At 39.4% G+C, this 21,817-nt stretch overlaps 1 protein-coding gene across 2 annotated transcripts; it reads right to left on the bottom strand.

Moving 5' to 3' along the window:
* Nucleotides 1-23: 23 nt before the first annotated feature.
* On the bottom strand, nt 24-19,457 carry TTPA (alpha tocopherol transfer protein). 2 transcript variants are annotated; one of them, XR_015257703.1, is made up of 6 exons: nt 19,172-19,457; nt 8,895-9,048; nt 7,425-7,618; nt 4,818-4,928; nt 2,018-2,875; nt 24-1,174 (listed from the first exon to the last, which is right to left on the bottom strand). XR_015257703.1 is itself a non-coding variant. In XM_086740867.1 (5 exons), the coding sequence occupies exons 1-5, from the start codon at nt 19,364-19,366 to the stop codon at nt 2,696-2,698; spliced, it is 834 nt and encodes a 277-aa protein (XP_086596993.1). In that variant the 5' UTR covers nt 19,367-19,457; the 3' UTR covers nt 24-2,695. The 2 variants fall into 2 exon arrangements, 1 of the variants encoding a protein (XP_086596993.1); XM_086740867.1 differs by having other exon boundaries at nt 24-2,875.
* Nucleotides 19,458-21,817: the final 2,360 nt, after the last annotated feature.

Here is a 21,817-nt window from a genome sequence, read left to right on the forward strand (position 1 = left end):
CCTTACAGACAGACGAGGCTGGCTCAACTGGAAAAGTTTTATTAATAGAATGATGTTAATATGTAAAAAATTAAAAAACATTGTGCATTGCATTGTGCTTACAGTCAGTAGCAAATTACATTTGCATCATTTAGCAACTTTCTTTTTTTAGAGGCACTCTTGATGTTCTTAGAGATGAATAATGCACCTGGAGATTTTTACTTTTGTGTTTTGTTGACTCCACACCTCAAAGCTGCCATACTAACAAACACCTCATTATGCGAATATCCTAATTATCTTGCATCCTTAGTGTTAGCAGCAACTGCAATTGTCCCTTGTTCCTATCTTCTATACAACATGTAAACATTAAAAAAAAATTAACAGTTCATGAAGAATAACTGCACTCAGTGCTCCAACGGTTGTGTTAGGCACACATGTTACCATTCGGTAATAGATTCAGGGTATTTTTGAAGACATTTCGGATTTTATACTCAAAGAGCTGGTGTGTCCAAAGGAGGATTAAAAAACAGCTACATTTTGTCCATGTGCATATACACATGCAATCAAATTAAGCCTCTGTTACATAAAACAGCAACAGTAAGAGATTGGTTTCATAGGAAAAGTTTGAATTTTCCTGGTCAATGAAACACAGTTCATTCTTTTATGCAGTTTACATTCAAGGATTAGAATTGAAGGACCACAAAATTAAGACAATGACATCAGTTCTCCAGTTCATAAATGATTTGAAACTTGAGTTACACACCTGAAGAATTGCCAGATGCCTGACTACTTAGTTTATTTTTCTTATAAAGAAGAATTAGCACTTCACTGAACTCCTCTATTTAAGGAGCTTTTATATCACAAAACAGTTCAATCTGAGAAAAAGAAAAGATATATCAAATATATGAAAATACGAAAATGTATCTGAAAAATATGTCTTTACATTTAAGCGCCATATCAAAGATACCCTGGAAGAGAAGAATGAAAAATGCACTTGAGGCAATAAGGGAATGGGAAGAATAAAAATTTTCAAAAGTTCTTGTCAGTTTTGAAATAATTTTGTACCTGGCACAAACCTTACCACAGCAGAAGAAACTACAACCACCAAGTGCTCTATGGGTCATTCATAGATGTTCCTCTTGCTAATAAAATCAGCTTCCAATGGCTTTTGCAATAATACAGTATTAATGGTAACCTAAAATAAGATATTTTTGATTTAATAGGATAGTCTTATTTCTCTCCCCTAAGCATATATTAATATAACCTCCCAATGTCCTAAAGATTCCAAAACAACTGAAGTTAGCATTTCTAGCTAAGTAAGAAAGCATTTTTTATGGATTTATTTATACGAAGATTCGCATGGAATGCTTAAATATAAAATGCTTATGCAAAGACTCTCTGGCTTATTACAAAACAGAATTAAAAACTGGGTAAATGAACTCTAGCAGTTGGTGTACTAACATAGATTTTAACAAAAAGCCGAGTGAAAAGTAAAATAATGGTTTAGATATTAAATACTGGCGACTGCAGGATGATACTGCTATGTAATGTGAGTGATAGCTTTTACATACGCAGTGTTCATACCTAAATAATGTCCCCTCCCCCCAAAAAATCTGTTTTCAGTAAGTATAGACTGATTTTTTTTCCCACTACCCCTACAGAAATAAAAAAGAGAGCTCAACAGAAATTAAAAACTATTTCTTCCAGTGCCCAACAGAAGACATAGACTGGTGAGCTGCCAATTACTTTTCTGAAAATAAAATGAAGATACGCAGCATTTCCTACACTGAGGTCCAAAGTGACCTACGAGCACCCTTAAACCACACAACAGATATTCCTGAAGTTCAGATCCACAAAGGTTAATCTACTTCACTCTCAAAAACAGATAGTGCAAACAGCTAACCGCTCTTGACCTCTGTAGTGCTCTACAGCAGGAATTAAAGGCAATCATAATTCAAGTTGTTTATAGCTTTTCCATAGACAGTACCTCTTTGAAGAAAGAAAATCAGAATTTTCAAGGTTGTTTTGACACTCTTACCAGTTCCTCCTCCTGATTCATACTGTCCTTTGAAGAATAGGTACATGGTGTTCTCCTTATCTTCCTCTATAAAACTGGAAGATTACTGTGTTAATTAGCACACAAAGGGAAGCTGCACAAGGAGCACAAAGATTAATACAAATACCTCACTATTCCTGACTAATTTTCAATTTGGCATAAACTAGCAAAACTACCTTTTTCCCTGAGAATCAATCCAAAAAGCAGCCTCTTTTCACTCCTTGTAAATTAGCCCTGTAGTCATTGTTCCACAACAAACTAGTCTACCCCATTCAAGTTCTATTCTTTTTTGTGTCTTATTATCTTGACAAACCAAGATACGAGAGCGAAGCATAAGGTTCTGGACTGCATTATTACAGATGAGTCATCTCCAAAGACATAATAGGAGCAGAATTAGTCTCTGATATCCAATGCAGTATTCAGCTTTTTGCCATACAAGTTAATCAATGACAAACAGTATTGCAAATATGTAGAATTCATTAATTTCTGGTACATCCTGATAGACTGCAGTTAGTATAAAAGTGCACTGAATATAATACTAAGTGCCTTGCAAAGACATACTGGTTTCATTTACAATAATTTCAAGTTTACATGAAAGATTCCATATTAAACTTATTTCCACTTCCAGTGTTCAAGAATCAATACAATATTGTAAGAAGGTTATTCCTGGGCAACCAGAGAAATGCTCTGAAGATAATCTGCAGATGCAATTATAAAGTCAGTCCATTCCTTGGCCAGCTCTTCAATGGAGACTTCTTCCCCTCCATATTCCTGAGGGAGAATGCTGACTGGGAAGTGTTCGGTCAGACTCTGCACGTAGTTATTTCCATGCATATGCACCTAAAAAAAAATATGAAAAGCATTTCATTGATCCTGGTGAGCTCCTTAAATGAAGAGGAAAGTATCACGTGAGTGAGTTTCCCGTGGGTGCTCAAACTCTGTCCTGCTCAGTATCTGCAGCTGGATGAAGCACGGACTACAACCCAAGAACTACATTTTATGAAGCTGTGAGCACAGGAGCTGAAACTAACTACACACTTGTTCCAGACTGGTTTAGCGACACTGATGAGGGTACACATTACATCTGAACAGCTGAAGAGAGCTAAACCACGGGAAGACTAGGGTTTGGTCTTGTCAAGATAGGTATCATGCACTTGCTTTTCAGTCATTTCCAAGAAAAGAACAGTTTTTGGCTCCTGGCCATTACTATCTGGTCCTGCCACATGTATTTAAAAACAACATTACGCAGTATGTATGTAGGTTCAGATGGGTGCCAAGGAGGATATTCAAAAGAATCTATATCTCAGTCCTTATGTTTCAGCCCCAACTGAAATTAGATCCTGGACTACTTCTACACTTTAACCGTTGTAATATTGCAGTTTGATTTCTTCTCTTCTTGCTTTACTGTAGCTATTTTGAAGTCTTGATCATTACTTCCAGTTAGACACTTTTATAGGCCTTTTATTAATACTTGGTAAGAATTTTATGCAATTATTATTACACAAAGACTACAAGAACATGCACTCGAGACGTAGTTGGCTGCCTGTTATCTAACACTTCCTCATCAGGTAGCAGGATAACAAGTGAATAGTCATTATTCCTACGAAGGTATGGGGAACTGGCCCTTAGAGGGCAGGTTTTTTTCAGATCATACCTGTAACACTAAGCCAGGAGACAAGCCAATCTGCTGCTATGTACTAGGATATATGGTTTGTTTTCTTTTAGGCCTTTACTGTCCATCTGCCCTCTTTTCTGCTTTTTGAGTTCTGGCCCAAGATATTCTGATCTGGATCAGGTGACAGGGGTCTTTTTTCCACAAGTATTAATGTGAGAGAAGAAGGGCCACAGCATAAAGTTGCTGGAACATACTCTCTTTTTTTTTTTTTTTTTTAATCAGCTTTTGAGAGTTGAGGGACTGCACAAGGCTGGCAGAAACAATCTTGCCTCTCACCCATAAAAAAAACACATGATAGGGAAATGGGACTGGCAAATAACAGCTAGCTAACAGTGACCAGAAAAATCTGGATCCACTTTCCTGGGATGCAGTGGCTACTGCAAATGCACAAGATCCGTGTGCTGAGAAAAGGAGGCTTCAGAGTAGGAATAACAATAGGCACGACTGCTTATTTTGTACCTTAATCCTGCTGTTAAGATTTCATAGTACTTGCTTTTGTACCAGCTGAAACCTCTAATATTCTTCCTGTGCTACAATAAACCAGAATTCTTGGCATGCTTTTGCATCCAAATACAAAGAGTTTTCAGATTTAAAACTGGAAAACAATTTAAAACAACTAAAAAGCTATTTGGAAAAAAAAAACCAAAAACTGAACTTAAGCCTCACCTAATTTTGATTAATAAATGCCTTTCCAGGTCTTTCAAAACTAAAAAGTTGTCTTCTACTAATTCTGCACAACTTGGAGCATAACATCACTGTTCAGTAACAACTTCTCACTGTCATTTCTAGGCAGCATGCTGGGAGATCTAGGACTTATTTTTTCCTAGTTCTGTAGAAGAATTGCTGTGTGACCTCAAGCAAATTATTTAATATCCCTGTGTCACAGTGGTTTTTATCTTTAGAGTGATGATAACAGCAATCCCTTGCAACTCTCACATTATTGATAACTGCAAATGCTTTACAATTAGATTCTGGAGGCCTATATGGCACTAATACACAAAAATGATTTATGCTTTTCTGTGCTCAGGAGTACCAGAGCCTAAGGGAAGTGCCACAGATTGTCATGTAAGGGTTTTGTGGCAAAAAGAAGTATTTGTGTGCACTCACCCGTTCCTTTATTTTTTCAGTGAGAAAAGGCTTAATTAGAGCGAAGACTGGGTGGAAGAATAAAGGCTCATTAATCAAGTGGATACCTCGAACTTTTAGTGGAAAGGAATCCTGTCAACATACGTGAAAAACAGCATAAGAAAAAGAAAATATTATTGAACAGATTCTATTGTTAAAGACAAGTCTGTGAAAACTATCTAGTCCATAGGTTAGAGTATTCCTCCTGACCTTGCTAATTCCTGCACTTTGTAGAGTTCCTAATTTACACTGCCCCAAAACCACTTACGAAAAATCACATCTTGTTCTTCCCGTTAGAAGAAAAAAAAAAAAAAAATCAGTATGAGAGGCTGACTATTAAAAAAACAAACAAGCAAACAAACAAACAAACAAGAAAAACAAACAAGAAAGCCCTCATGAAATTGCACATAAATAATGTACACAAAGCTTGTGCTCAGCCTATTCTCAGAGGTACAGTGCTTCACAACGGAGATTCTGCTTCTAATTTACCAAAAAGCTATCTAGCCATGTGCTTTCATTGGCAATTCACAGCCTGAAGGATAATATGTAAATATATATAAATATAAAGCATTGATGCTACTAACTTAGAGACTAGCCTTGAAATTACTGGGAATTTGCCCAAGCCAGAAGTTCAGCTTTACAAGATTACTGTCATAATGAAAATAAAAATTATATCTGCTATACAGCTTTAAAATATGAAATACTTCTACTTGCTTTCAAGATTCATTTAGAAGTCCCAGGCCTTTAAAAGTTAAAAGAAAATACAGGAGTACTCAAAGATAGCATTATGTAATGGGGAAAGTAAAACTTTCATTCATATCCCACCTGACACTACTACTTCATGCACCCTTCTATGGATAAAAAACCCCACACTCCACACATTTCTTAAGTGCGACTCCTATTAGATTTTAAAGTATGACAAAGACCTTAAAACTATCAGATTATAGGTTTACTGCATGATACTATGTGTTATGATATACTTCAAGTCTACTATCATGTTTTTCACAAAACAATTTGGTTTTCCCTGGGGTAAGAGATTTTTCAAGATTATGTCAGTTACTGATCTTACTATGCTTTCCATACCTTAGTACAGATTTCCTTTCTATTAACTTCTGTTTCTTCATACAGGACAGTAATTTGCAAGACACATTTCTTAAGGAAAAAACATTTTTACGTATAAGCATATTGAACACCACTAAGATGCTGGCTGAAATATATGAACCCAGTTAAACTGATGAAAGGAATCTGAAAAGAATTATTTAAAAACTTATTTCTCTTCTTAGAAAAGAACACTGGAAACATAAATTTTGTCTGTCTTTTTTTCAATAGTTATAATAAATATTCAGAAGCTTGAAAACCATGCAACAAATCTGAAATAGGTCAAGATGGGAAACATCACATTCAAAGAATTTTCTGGTTCAAGAAAATGGATTGAAATCTTTAGATGTAATTGCAAATCCTATTCCACCTCCTTTCTGCTCTATTTCAAGGTTAAAAAATTACTAGCAATTTGTTTACTATCTCAGAAATAGACTGGGACACTCTCACACATCCCGCTCTCATGAGACCTGGCACAGGATCGTAAGAACATCAAAAGTTCTTATTCTAGATGTGAAAATTTGGGAATGCCTGGTGGTTTCACTGAAGTTTTACAGTAGATACCTTTTTGGTATCTGCTGAAGTAACAGCTGAAGTTCTGATTATATTAGTTCAATGACTAAGCTTTGATTGAACCACAGATAGGAACCTTACCAAACAGAGCAAGAGATTATTTCCCTGGCTCATTTGCACATCACAGGGTAACAGTTCTATTATTACTGATTTTCAACCTAACTTCTGAAAGAAAATGGAATTATAGGACTACACTGTAGTTTGCCTGTCAATTCTCTGTCCCTTTTTTTTCTCTCTTTCGTTATTTTTTTTCTCCTTTCTCTCAAATCCATTGGCAAATTTCAACCAAATTTGATAGAAACAAACAAGTCTTAAAGATAGTAAAAGTCCCTACAAGTTTTGCGAAAAATAGGAGGTGAGGTAGCAGTGAGTTGCACAAAATAATGCTCGTGTCGAGGGGCAAAAACCAAGCAGAACATAAACATTACACATTCTGTTGGCAGCAGATGGATGGTCACATAGCATCATCCATATTGGTAACAAATTAGTACTATCTTGCTCTTAACTCTTAGCGCATGCTATTTCTCAACTTCTCTGAGTCTCAAGGGGAAAAAAAAGTTTGGAATGTTGAGTTAATGCACAAAATATCAGAAGAGAGGGATGAAATGGGACAATGAACACAGATTCTTACAAAACTGGGCTTCATCTGCTCTTATACTAACTAAATTCTTGTGCCCCAACAACTAGGTGGAGTTCTTATAAAACATCAGAGGTTAAAGGACATTTACTGCTATACAAGAACATACTTTAAGTCAAATTAAGCACAACCTATGCCTGAGCTATCTGACTTTTAATGGATTTGAGATTTTTTTTTCTTTCAAACTGTGTAGACTCTAAGAAGGTCTGAAAAATTTACCAACAGATGAAAAATTGGGAGTTACAGCAATGAAGAAACACTAAGCAGTATGTCATACTTACTGTGAGCACAGCAGCAATTTTCTTGGCCACTGCTGGACTGATTTGAAATGCATGAGCAAATCGCCACCCTTGAAGATCAAAGATAGCCTTGACTCCATTTCGCTGAGTCTCAATCTCCTTTACAATGAGTTCAGATGTGATGAGACTTACCCGAAACACATCATATGCTGAAAATAACTTGGGATCCCATTGCCCTGAAGAGTAAATAGATTGCACTGCATTACCATGGGGATACCTCATACACCTGTACTTTTGCTTGCTACTGCTTCTAATATGCTTCTCAGGAACAAGAAGGAATCAGCAATATCAAAGGTCCTGAAATAAACAGATTTGCCAGTACAGAAGTTATTTCGTGTGCCTGCTCTGTCACTCATCTATTAAACTCTTTTTGTAGATGGTACCACCTAATGGTAGCTGGTTGTAGGTGCCACTTAATGTAGTATGTGCCACCTACGGCCATAGCTTCCAGTACAAGGTTTTGACAGGAACAGCTTAATTCAGTAACAGTCATGCTATCAGAAACTACAGATCATCAATCCAATGAATTAATACAATTTTTCTTCAGTACAGTAATGCTACCAAGATTCATTGAATCTCACTTGTTTTTCTGAGGCCTGAGCAAAGAATTGCATGGAATGAGCCTTAACCTTAGAGAAAAGCTTCAGAGAGCACAACTTTCTACTAGACCAGCTAATAATAAAAAAAAATATTTGAAAGTTGGCAAAAAATAATGTCTCTGTCCAAAACAAGCACAAAGAAATATGGTAACATGTGATCATTTAACTAGATCTCTTTTTAAAGACATCTGGGAGTGCATCAAACAAACCAAGGATCTTCAGAGTGTTGTTGGATAGGGCTCTTTGGCTACATGTAAACAGTGAAAACCCAGTGAACTTCTCATCCACATCTAAACTGAACTAGGTGTACACCTTTTTTTTTCTCTCTCCCCGCTTTCTGCTGCATCTGCACAAGTAGCAGAGTTGTAGCACATAGCTTTGAAAATCTGCATGGAAACAATAACTGTTGGGACACTCAGACCCAAATAACCACATATTCTTAGAAGTTTTAGGCCTTTAACCATAAGACTTCTTTTCATCCAGACAAGAATTCCACTAAAAAGAAAGTAAGTTCTTCATAAAGGACTGTACACTTTTAGCCATACCAGTATATAAGTGAAATCATGTAACTGCTACAGCTCAATAAACTCACCTTTATACTAATGTAAAGGTATTTCTAAAAGGGAACATAAATATGTTACCTTTCTAGTTAAGACGTTCTGATGGTATCTAATTTTATCAACCCTTGGTGTTGTACCCATAAAATGCTTTTATTTTGCTGCTGAAATTGTGGTAATTAAAAAACCCACAAACCAAAACAACAAAAAAAACCCCGAAAAAAACCACAAAACAAAACAAAAACACCAGTGCCAGAGCCAGGTGTGAAACAGGTCCAAGCAATTGTGTCACTCACCAATTCTGTATATTAGAACTTTGCTTCCATGTGGGTCCCTTGATCTCAGGACTCCATGATAGCCAGCATGCAAAAGACCAAGAACAGAAGATGGTTGTAAATCCGCACTTATTTCTGGGCATTCAAGTTTCCACTTCTGGTAATTCTTTAATAACTGGAAAAAAAAAAAAAAAAGGTGGATGTCAGATAATCAGGTATTACATGAAGAGCACAGTTAAAAATATGTTTTTGACATGTGGTTACAGTCAGAGGTTTAATTCATTAAATTAGCTATCATTTCATTGTATATGTTAAGCAAATCACTCCAAGAAGCAGAAGGTTGCTATATTGTATCAAATAAATGAGTTATGTTGAATTTAGAATTCTGTCAAATTGTTAATGGACACAGTTGTCATTTTGTATCAGAAGAGAAAATTGGAAAATGTAGAAAAAGCCTGTAGTTTCTATGTAAAATACATCTAAACCCCAGTTTTCTTACTTAGGTTACATTTAGGGTTATTCAGTTAGATACGGCATCAGCTTCATTCAGGACATGCACAATTTTACAGAGGAACATTCCCTTTCACCCTCCCCACCCGGCAAAGTATGAACCCATTTTGTACACACAATCACTAATAATTTTAATTTACTATTTGAAACAGACATGATCATCAGCATATCTAAAGTCCCCCCTACCCCTCTGAAATGGCAGCATACAACAATGTAGTGGGTCCAATACCCATTAGGCAATTTCCCTCCCCCAGTGTGGAAATAAGGAGAACCTGTTTTGCTAAAACAGAGATCCTGTCCATTTTGAGGCAAATTATTACCCTGGTTCCTAAGGCTGGAAGGCAGCATCATAAACTAGTATGAGTAAGGCACAGGAAGGGCTGCGTGTTGAAAGGCAATTGCCTAACTGTAAGGAAGAGTCAATTAAAGGTGTCCCTTTCTGAGGTAATATCCATGTAGAAGAATTACAGATTATACCGTGAAAGGTCATCTTAGAGATGGATCATGAAAAATTAAGTTGGTGATGCAGTAGTTCTAATTTCCAAGTCTAATTACTGTTTCTCCTTTAAGATTGATTAAGTGGTGGCGGAAAAAAAAATGAACTGCTATGCCCTGCAACTAAAATTTATATAAGACATTTTGCATAAGTAAGTGGGAAGCTATGCAAGATTGTCTACTAAAAAGCTTCCTCTCAGATCATCAGCTAAATTCTGCCTATGCTGTATCACCCATGCTAAGTTCTCTGGCACTGAGTTTGGAGGGTAGAGGGATAGCTCTGGCAAGTAATTTAGATTTTGTATTAAAATTTTCTGAACAGCAACAGTTTAGACTTCTAACCTGAGACCTTCAAAGGAGCTAAGAGAATCAGAATTTTTTAGTACCTTGTTTCACAACAAACAATGCAGGTTTAAATCTGAAAGGTAGCATGCATAGGCTAGCCTTTCAAATTGTTACTGTATTTCATCAAATAGCAAAACCCAATCTGATCCTCAGCACAGTTTCACTAATTAAATGTGTTCACCACAATGAAAGTATCAACCAACAGTCTTTTATTTCTGCTAATTTGCATTAACAGAAATTAATTTTTATTCATTTCTCAATTACTCCATATTTCACAACAGAAGCATTAGAGTTAAAAGAACTGTCAGCTCCAACTAATAAAACATAACCTTAAATAAGTTACAAATTTCTTGTATCTATGAAAGTATCATTTTCTTCACCATTTTCACAGAAAGAATGGTCAGAAGGAACCTCAGCAGATACTGACCTCGTCCCTTGGAACATCCAGGATCAGCTATGCTAATACTTACCTACAGATTCTTAGAGGGAGACCTGATACTCATTATCCTATACCTCATACATGCTTATGTTAGATAATTAGTCTTATTTCTTACCCTTCCCTCTACTTTCAAGTTTCATGTATTGTTTTACATACATACACTTTTTCTTCAGCTTAAGGCTTTTCTGCTCAGATGAAGGTCTTAAATTATTTTGAAGGTGTCTCAAACAAATTGTCATGATGAGACTATTTATAAGGCATTACTGTTTGTCAGCAGAATTTACTTACAAATAGACAGTATACTGATCAGAAATTATCTATATCTTTCATCAAAACAGCATCTATAAATATGTATAGGTACAAAAATGAAAAAGTTCATCTGTTGCGCTATAATTCCATTTGATTTGGCAATAAGAAAGTTGATAAAAGCCTCATCCTAAACCATACACTGTAGAAAGAAACATTGAACCATTAGGACAATTTTACCAGAAGCCTTTTGACTGCATTATATCAGTTCTAGTCTAGGCTAACTTAAACAAAAAAGGTTGGGGACAATGCAGGGTGTAGGGAAAGTAAGTTAATTTGTGGAACAGAAATTATAGAAATTCACTCTGATTGCAAAGATAGGCCTGCTGAGGTACTCTGATTATCTCTCTCTCTGTTAGTGCTTGACTCTCTCCAAAGGGCACGTTTGAGCAATCCCAGCTGCTTTGTGCCAACCAGACAGCACTGTCAACATATTACGTTCTTGTCCTTGGTCTTTCCAATACAGACACTTAAACAGCAACAAAATACAAAAACACCCTCAAAACAACTATGCAAACAGCTGTAGCCTTGCCATTTCTCCCTTTTCTTCTAAAATCTGTTGTACCGCAACTTAATGAACCTACTTAACAATTACATAAATATTTTAAACATCTCTTTGAAGAGCTGTCTGCCAAAACCAAGATGAGAATAAAAATGATACATTAATTCACTATCCTAAGTAATCCTATCTGTTTAGTACAGTGAGTTTCTAATTTTCATTAGTATTTACATTTTGCAAGGTGGAAACAACAAGGATTTAAGTTCTGGACCTTGGGAGAAAAAGGGAACGGTATTTGCAGCTTGTAACACACTCAAGATCCTTACAGAAGACATAATTTACCTACTGGTGAGTCCATTAAGGAGTAAACATATGATTGAAATACTTCTGACACATTCCATGACGTGGGCATGTGGCACATAACGTGGCTAAGCTCCAAACATACTTACCTTGGCCAGAAGGCCACAGAGTGCTCAGGAGTTCTCAGATTTTGAAAATCTAATCTAATTACCTGAAATTATTTAGAGCTGAAGTAAAGGTTAGTATTAGATAATCTTCCACAGCATCTACAGCTATTTTTGGGACATACTCTGTCAATTTTTACTTATGTAAACTATCCCTTTCTTGGCAGCTGGACATACTCAAGTCAAACATAGCTACTTATATGAGCAATCATTAAACATATAACAGAATTCAAAAAGTAGCAGTGGGTACTTACAGTTTTATTTTGAAAATTCATAATTTAACATTGTTTAAACACAGAAATTCACATGAAATATTTTAAAATTATGATTTTTTTTTTTTTTTAGTAAAGACAGCAAGGAAAAATGTAGATCAGTTTGGATAGAGGATGAAGCAACCTAATGTCAGGAAAAACAGGAGCATTCATTACCTGGTATAAAAAACAGCTCACGTACTTATAACACAAGGAAAACATCTCAATGTATAATTATCTGTGTTTACAAACTGAATAACCTACTTAGCATTTGCTCAGCATCTGAAAATAGATGCAAGATAACTTGATAAATGGGGAAAGCTGGATGAAAAACTGCAATGTTTGGAGTTAAGCTTTAATTAAAGAGGTTTTTTTTCCTGCGGTCTGTTTGGGATAGTTCCAGATTTCTGAACATCAGAGATTATAAAGTTACTGATTAATCCAAGATTCATGTGCTAGAAAACAAAGAAAAGTGAACTTAGTACTTTACTTAGAATTAAAATAACTACAAAACAATGTGCTCATTACAGAAACCAATGTATTTGTATAGGTAAATTATTTTCTTTTCCTGATTAATAACTATTTATTCATATTAACAAGTATTCTAGACAGAATTAGGCCTCTACTGTGTCAGCAGTTGTACCAATGCATACAATGTTTAGGAAAAATATATTTTCTATTGGCAGTCTTTGGAGGAGAAACCAACAGCTCAAACTTCAGCAGATAAACATATATACACACACACATAAACACATACTTTTGTGCATATATATTTTTATATTTTTTAATATGTGTGTATACAGGTACACACAGAATTTAAACATAAGGTACACACAGACAAAGAATTTAAAATATTTTTATAGAGACATAAATCATTCCCAATTCCACATGGATTACTTCTTTCCCAGTTGGGAGAAGACTGGCACATGCAGAAGCTGAGAGATTTGGCTTAGTGTAAAGGGAAGACTGGCTGCCTGATTTGCGTTTCCTCAATAGTCAGCCCAGATAGCCTAATAGGGCCTCTTCCCTCCTTTTTGAGGAATCCCTCTGTACTGATGGAAGAAAAGCAGCCAAGTAACTGATTTAAACTTGGTATTTATATTTGAATGATGCAAAGATCCTCAGAGATTATGCCCGAGACTCAGCAGTATCTTGGACACTATGGAAAACAATCCTTCTTGTATATCCTAGTTATTCTATGATCTACGATTCTAACTTTTTTGCAGTACCCCACACTGGGAAGTCTTGATTACTCTGTAAGTCAAACACAGAGCAAAGAAAGTCTGGCTACATACCTTTGTATCAACCAGAAATCCTGAAAGGATCCTAGATATTTAGACAGTTTTGAGTGTCATAAAAACACTGCTTATGAAACTAAGTAGTACGTTACAAAAACATCTCTTGGCATAAAGTTTCAACATTGCATTTTTACTGAATTTAAAGATTTTCATTTTTTCCCCAGAGTATAATCTATTTCAAGTACAAAAAGACAGCATTCCGAAGTCACTTAGAATTAGTCTTGTACACGAGTTGTGGGATGTAATGCAAGGACATAATAAAATGCATTAGGCAGAAAGATTTATGGAAGAAAGGACATGCTAGTTCTCCACATTTCACATACCACTACTGAATCTGAGTGACAGTATTTTTGATCATAGCAACGAGGTCAAACATACTGGTACATTAAAAAAAAGGATATATGAACCCATTGCGTTAGCACAATTAATGGAGACCTGTGGCCCTGCCTCTCAGTTTACAGCCTATGCTGCAGGTAGGCGTATCTGCACAAATTAATGAGCGAACAGCATGCTCAGCCCAGGTAGGAATTTATATCCAGACTGAAATCTTTTGCAGTATTAGCATCTCATCCATACCTTTATCTCTGACAGGGATTACGAAGGCACAGAAGATGTTGTAATGATATAACACTGATCCTTCTGAGTGTTACTTTTTGGTAGGTGGGTAAGTACTGCCTAGAAGTCCTACAGGACAAGATTTCTTATTTACTATTGAAGGTTTGTTGTGTTGTTTGATAGTTATTGTTCATCTGTGTCAAAGGACTTTCTGTTCATTCCTAGAGACAAATCTCTGCTGGTATTTCATGTAGACTGACTTAACACTTCCTTATCAATAACATTCCTGCATTTGAAATCCTTTCATGGAAGCTATTTGCTTAACTTCACCTCTTCTTCTGTAGCCTGTACTTAAGTGGTTTGGGTTCATGCATACATCTCCAGCCACTAAGATAAGCATTGGGCCAAGTTTAATCCTTTCTGTGATTCACAATACAGAAAAAGAATTCTCTTCTAACTTGAGAAGAATAGTCTGTTACTGAGCTTAACTGAATAATCATTGGCTTTAAAAAATACAGACAATTATAGGTTTTCTACAAATTCTTCAAATCCAGCTACACGTTTCTGGTGGAGTTTCTTCTAGCACTACATATATCAAAACATATGTACCTGGAAGCAAGTCTGGAATTGCCATTGGAAAAATGTAAAATATTGCTGTTGGAATGAGTCATGATAAAAGATTCAGAAAATGAACGTCTTGCCACAGTCTACCTGATTATTCTTTTCTGAAGCACTTCCAAACATGGGTAGACTGAAATCAGATAAATCTGTGTCAAATATTAACCAGGGATGCACCAATAACAGCCAGGTCAGTTGCCAGACTCTTGATTCATATTTAAGCTTAAGTGGAAGCTCATCCTAAAAAAGATGCTTGATGACCTTTGGTTATAAGCATTGACAGAGCCACAAACTCTGATTATCCCTTAGCTGCTCTGCAAGTAGTACACAGGAGCCCAGTGGGCAAAAAGGGACTGTATCAGTCTGAACTCCAAACTGAGAGGCAACATCAAACCAGGACAGGAGGGAACAGCCACTGTCTGGACTGGTGGCAGGAGGGCTCTGTCTAGGACAAAGTACTAACATAACCGCTGCATGAGGTCAGATTTGGGTTAGATGAATATATGTCTTATGACCACCACAGATTTTTGCACAATAGTTCTCTTGGGTCTTAAGATACCAATTGCAGATAAACACATTCCTTAAAAAAAAAAAGTGCTTCTCTTCTTCCACTCATGTTGTAAGACAATTAACCTAGAAATCAGTGTCAGCTGGTATGTGGAAGATTAAGTACAAGTAGCTACAGCATTTGGAGACCTGAAATTCTAGATGGAAAGATTAAATAGAGGTGGTTTTGAACATCAGAATTCCTTAGTTCAAAGAAGGGTTCAAACAAGAAATTTAGCAGCCTGTGGAGACCCAGAAATACTAAAGAATCATAGAATCGTTAGGGTTGGAAGGGACCTTTAAAGGCCATCTAGTCCAACTCCCCTGCAAGGAGCAGGGACATCTCCAACTAGATCAGGTTGCTCAGAGCCCTGTCCAACCTGGCCTTGAACGTTTCCAGGGATGGGGCATCCACCACCTCTCTGGGCAACCTGTTCCAGTGCTCTACAACCCTCAGTGTAAAAACTTTTTTCCTTATATCCAATCTGAATCTGCTTCCCTCTGTTTTAAAACCATTACCCCTCATCCTATCACAACAGGCCCTGCTGAAGAGTTTCTCCCCCTCTTTCCTGTAGGCCCCCTTGAGGTACTGGAAGACCACTATAATGTCTCCCCAGAGCCTCCTCTTCTCCAGGCTGAACAGCCCCAACTCTCTCAGCCTGTCCTCATAGGAGAGGTGCTCCAGCCCTCTGATCATCTTCGTGGCCCTCCTCTAGACTCACTCCAACAGGTCCATGTCCTTCTTATGTTGGGGGCTCCAGAACTGGACACAGTACTCTGCGTGGGGTCTCATGAGAGCAGAGTAGAGGGGCAGAATCACCTCCCTTGACCTGCTGGCCATGCTCCTTTTGATGTGGCCCAGGACATAGCTGGCTTTCTGGGCTGCAGGCACACATTGCTGGCTCATGTTGAGCTTCTCATCCACCAGTACTGCCAAGTCCTTCTCCTCATGGCTATTCTCAATTCCTTCATCCCCCAGCCTGTACTGATACCAGGTGTTGTCCTGACCCATGTGCAGGACCTTGCACTTAGCCTTGTTGAACTTCATTAGGTTCTCATGGGCCCACCTCTCCAGCCGATCAAAGTCCCTCTGGATGGCATCCCTTGCCTCCGGCATGTCAACCGCACCACACAGTTTGGTGACATCGGTGAACTTGCTGAAGGTGCACTCTATCCCACCATCCATGTTGCCAACAAAGATGTTAAACAGGGCCGGTCCCAATACTGACCCCTGAGGAACACCACTCACCACCGGTCTTCACTTGGACATTGAGCTGTTGATCACAACTCTTTGTGTGTGGCCATCCAGCCAATTCCTTATCCATCAAGTGGTCTGTCTGTCAAATCCACGTCTCTCCAGTTTAAAGACAAGGATGTCGTGCGGGACAGTGTCAAATGCCTTGCACAAGTCCAGGTACATGATGTCAGTTGCTTGTCCCTTGTCCACTGATTCTGTTACCCCATCATAGAAGGCCACCAAATTGGTCAGGCATGAGCCGCCCTTAGTGAAGCCATAATTACCTCCTTGCTTTCCATGTGCCTCAGCATGGTTTCCAGGAAAATCTGCTCCATGACCTTGCCAAGCACAGAGGTGAGGCTGACCAACCTGTAGTTCCCCAGTTCTTCCTTGCTCCTCTTTTTAAAAATGGGCCTTATGTTACCCCTCTTCCAGTCATCAGGGATCTCACCAGAATGCCACGATTTCTCAAATACGATGGCTGGCAGCTTCCTCTGCCAGTTCCCTCAGGACCCGCAGATGCATCTCATTGGGTCCCATGGACTTGTGCAGCTTCAGGTTCCTTAGATGTTCCCAAACCTGCTCTTCTGCTACAGTAGGTGGCTCTTCATTCTCTCAGTCCCTGCTTTTGCCTTCCACAACTTGGGTGGCGTGACTAGAGCCCTTATTGGTGAAGACTGAGGCAAAAAAGTCATTAAGTATCTCAGCCTTTTGCATGTCCTGGGTAACCAAGTCTCCCATTTCCTTCCGGAGAAGGCTCACATTCACTCCCGTCTTCCTTTTATCCCCGACGTACCTAAAGAAGCTTTTCTTGTTGTCCTTGACGTCCCTGGCCAGATTTAATTCTATCAGGGCTTTAGCCTTCCTTCTAAAGAGATTCCAAAAAGACTTAATTTTTCCAAAGCAGGTCCTCAGCCCTAGAGGGCTGATTCTCAAGAAGAGTATAGGAAATTTGCTACTTTGTAGACTCCATCTCTAAACCTAGCCTGGATTCCACACTCTTGAAGATTAGTCCTACCTATAATACACCTCACAATTAATCACAATAAAGTGCAGAAACGTATGGGCCAAATTCTGAAGTGCCACCGCCCTGTCTACAGGATTATCAGTAACAACCAATCATAATGCAATTAGGAGTGGATATTTAGGAGCGCATATTGTCTTCATTAAGCCCTACTTTTTGGAACCAACGAATACAGGAAAACAAAATGGCTTTTGCTGGAAAAGAAAAATAGGCATAGTCCTACAAGTGTTAGTGCATAGCTCTGATATAAACAATTTAATGAACTTCAAGCAAAAGTAAGATCCATAAATATCCAAAGGAATCTGACCTGCTTTGCTAGTTCTTCCAGTGAGGAGGAAAGATTTAAAGCTCTGACACAAATCTCAGACAAATGAAAAGAACACCAAATACAATTTTTTAAAGCTATTGATGATTAAGAGCTTAATTCAATTTCTTACACTCATTTTTAGCTACCTTGATCCTGCAGTATATCCATATGCAAACAATCTTCTCTTATGGTGACTAACTTGGAAAATCTACAATACATAGAAGTCAGAAACTAAAAGGTGAGGTCTGTTGCACAATGCTATGTCATCAACACCAAATTCCACTGAAATATAGCTTCCAGTTGGCACAAGTGAATACATGCTTTTGCCCCGGGAAGATTTGGAAATACTCTGTGTTCAGAAGCGTTAGTGGTTGTCAATCTTTTTGTAAAAAAAAAAAGAAACAATTTATAACAATTTGTACCTTGGATATTAAAAATATGCACCTCCATCTGTGTAACAAAAAGCTACACGAACAGCCAGGGATGTACCAAAAACCTACCAAAGCCTGAATGGAGTGTTGCAAATGACTAAACTCCAAGAGAAAAGACGTTTTTTCCTCATTGCTTTATGTTAGAGTAATTATAGATCTGTAGTGAAAGTGGTATCATTACTAGTAACAAGTAACTGAGCCTGAGAAGGATGCTAAGGATGTCATTTAAAGGAGCACCTCTCTTATGAGGACAGGCTGAGAGAGTTGGGGCTGCTCAGCCTGGAGAAGAGGAGGCTCTGGGGAGACCTGATAGCGGTCTTCCAGTACCTCAAGGGGGCCTACAAGAAAGATGGGGATAGGCTGTTTAGTAGGGCCTGTTGTGACAGGATGAGGGGTAATGGTTTTAAAATAGAGGGAGGCAGATTCAAACTGGACATTAGGAAAAACTTTTTTCACAATGAGGGTGGTGGATGCCCCATCCCTGGAAACATTCAAGGCCAGGTTGGAAGGGGCCCTGAGCAACCTGATCTGGTTGGAGATGTCCCTGCTCCTTGCAGGGGGGTTGGACTAGATGACCTTTGAAGGTCCCTTCCAATCCTAACGATTCTGTGATTCTGTGATGTTGTTTCTTGATCGGAGTTGTGCCCATAGCACACTTGCCATAACCTTCACGTTACCTCACGGAGACTGCACAGTGCCAGCCGCGACACCCACGGCACACGCCTGACAGCCGCCGAGTTACACCCTCCAACTCCCTGCTTGGCCTCGGCCGACCCGAGCGGCGCGGCTCGCTCACCCGACACCCGCGACCTCCGCCTCCCTCCGCCCCCCGGCAACAACCCCTCAACCTGCCCGCCGGCCCCCGGGGTCTGCTCCGCCCGGGCCTGAGGCGAAGCCTCCCCTCCTCAGGAGGCGGCGGGGGTGCGAAGCCCGGTGGGCTTGCGGGACCCCCGCTGCCCCCGGCCCTCCTTACCCTCCAGGCCAGGTCCATGTGGAAGTCTCGGGCGCGCAGGAACCTCACCAGGAAGGAGTCGGCGAGGGGCTGCGTCCAGCGCTGGCCGGGCTCTGCCTCCGCCCGCCGCCGCAGCTCGGCCACGGCGCTGCGCACCCGCGGCGAGTGGTCGGGGAGGTCGTTGGGGTGCCCGGCGCCCCCCGACCCCTGCAACATCCCCGCCGCCGACTGGCTCGGGGGCGACCGCCGCGCTCAACCCCGCCGCCTCGCCGGTCCCGTAGGAAACCGGGTCGCGGCGGGGGCCGTGCCGGGCTGCCTCCGCCCCCGGCGGGGCTTAACCCCTCAGCAGCCTCCGGGGCCGGAGCGGGAAAGGGGCGGGGGCAGGCGTGCCGCGTCTCCAGCCCGCCCGGCTGCGACGGTTGATCTTTTGGGGTTGCTTTTTCACTTTTATGGACTTCATTAGTTTTTAGACTTTTACTCTATTAAACCTCTCTCTTAGTTTTTTTTCGCTCCTTTCCAAAAAGGAGCTGTGCCTGCTCCTTCCCAGCACAGGGAGAGCCGGCGCCCCGGGTCGGCCCCATGCCCGCCGCCGCCTGCCGCAGGCCACTCATCCCGCACCCCTGGTAACCGGTAAGGATGGCGGTGGCCTGCCTTTTCGGCGAAAATACAGCATCTTCAGATATTAAATAGCAAAAAAAAAAAGCTGCACCCTCATTGCGGCTGGGAACTGCTGTGCAAAGGAGAGATCAGTGTTGGTGGAAAACTGCCTCGGAGCACCTAATCCTTAACGGGAATGTGCAGTGGTAGAAATACATCCTCTCTGCCTGGGGAAGGGAGGGGGAAACTGAATTCAACTTGAGCCCAACTTTGCTGCCCAGCAGTGAGTTCAGTTATCAAAGGTGAAGAGTTCATTGCTGCTAATAGTATTTTTATTATGACCATTTCCTTTGATTAGGTTTCCTTTGAGATCTCTCTGGCCTACTTAGGCTAAAAGCCTTACTTCATTTAACATACAATTTATGAGGCATACTTAGGCCTATTAAAAGGTTTACAAAACTTTGTTCCAGATTATCTTCCCCTTCTCTGGCTTTCTACATATACACTTAATACTTCCTTTTTTTTTTTTTTTTTGATCAGCATTTTGGTCATATCTAGTCATGTCTTGGACTCTTACATACTGCTAAAATGTCTACAAGTATCCCCCTCAGTTTTATGAATGTAAGAAAAAAATATGCCTAACTAAATGCATACAGGTAAAGATGGAAGGAGTGTGAATAATCATGCCAAAAAAAAAAAGAGATTAAAGCAGGAACTCAAGGGACTGAACAGGAAATATAAGCTTGCAGGGGCAAAGTGCTACAGCGAAGGATAAAAATTAAGAAACATGTCGGTGTGGCTATCAAGAGTATATAGAGGTGGACATGTAGAATGGCAGGCAAGAGGAAGGTGTGAGGAAGTATGAACCTGCCCTAGATCAAGAAGAAAAAATATAAGAAGAAACAAAGAGAGCAGAATGTGGAGGGGGCAGTAACAGCAGGTTGTGCTAAACCTTTTGTTTCTGCACAAAGCTGGACAGAGCTTCCATGGGAAAAATGGCATGCAAACATGTAACCTAACCACAGGTGGCAGGACAAAAGCAAAGGGATATCACAGCAAGGTGATACAATGTTTTTAAACACCACTTCCTAATTTTTGAGCACTTAGTTTTGCCAACTCACTATTCTTACAACTCAGGATTTTGTCTGTAGAAACAAAGAGGATAAGAAAATACAGATACATTTTATTATGCCCTTTAGGTGAGCACTCATATCTTTTAACTGGCTCTTCTACAAAATTCAGATTGCCATTTGGCTGCATATTTGACCAAAGTTAGTTTTACTAGGGGTTTCAGTGATTCCTCTCAAGACTGAGTTACAAAAATACCTCTACATTTAAGGTTTGTATTAAAAATTCCATGAGTGAGACTGAATTTGTAACACTAATGAGAGCTCCTGTCTCTAACAGTGAAGACATTATATCATCAGGGCTTCACACAGAGGAGCCAACATATTGAATACTTAACCCTTCACCAGAGCAATTAAGATCTGTTGCAAGATGAGGCTTGTACGTAAAACTTTTGGTTTGTTTAAGTACATGTGGAAAAAAGCTCAAGTGCCTGAAAGCTCTGTCTAAATAAAATATGCCTGTTTGTAAACTTTGCCTTGTTTGTGTCCTTGGACTATGATGATTACTGCTACAACCAAGACTTGAAATTGTGGCAATATCTCTTAGATGTTCCATTTTGGTGTACTCCTGTGACAAACAGACTTTTCCCAGGTACCTGGAATTTGCCCTCCTTCAGCAGAAGCCTCACATCTGTGTAAAATCTGTATCATAACTTTAACAGGTCTTCTGTGGCAAGGTTTCAAGGATTGTATAGGCAACTATCTTTGACTGCAAAATGACATACACACACATTTTATACACATATGTGTATATAAAAGGTGAGAGGAACAATACCTTTCTGGAGCTTAAAGAATTCACCTCTATCTGCTTAAGCTGTTTTTTTCTTTACCTGTCTTCATACATGAAGAACTGTGGTATGTCTTCCAATCTCCCATCCACTTAGTTGCACCAAGGATCTCATAGGCTCATTTGCAAAATGGGCAGAACGGCTTTGGGTATGCA

The sequence above is a fragment of the Chlamydotis macqueenii genome, chromosome 2 (assembly GCF_036417535.1).
Source record: "Chlamydotis macqueenii isolate bChlMac1 chromosome 2, bChlMac1.mat, whole genome shotgun sequence".
In the NCBI taxonomy this organism is placed as follows: domain Eukaryota; kingdom Metazoa; phylum Chordata; class Aves; order Otidiformes; family Otididae; genus Chlamydotis; species Chlamydotis macqueenii.

Coding starts and splice junctions, on each gene's coding strand:
- TTPA (XM_086740867.1), bottom strand. CDS start 19,366: ATGTTGCAGGGGTCGGGGGGCGCCGGGCACCCCAACGACCTCCCCGAC. Junction 9,049..19,171: donor ACATGGACCTGGCCTGGAGG/GTAAGGAGGGCC, acceptor TTTTTTTTCCAG/TTATTAAAGAATTACCAGAA. Junction 4,929..7,424: donor AAATTGCTGCTGTGCTCACA/GTAAGTATGACA, acceptor GTATGTTGACAG/GATTCCTTTCCACTAAAAGT.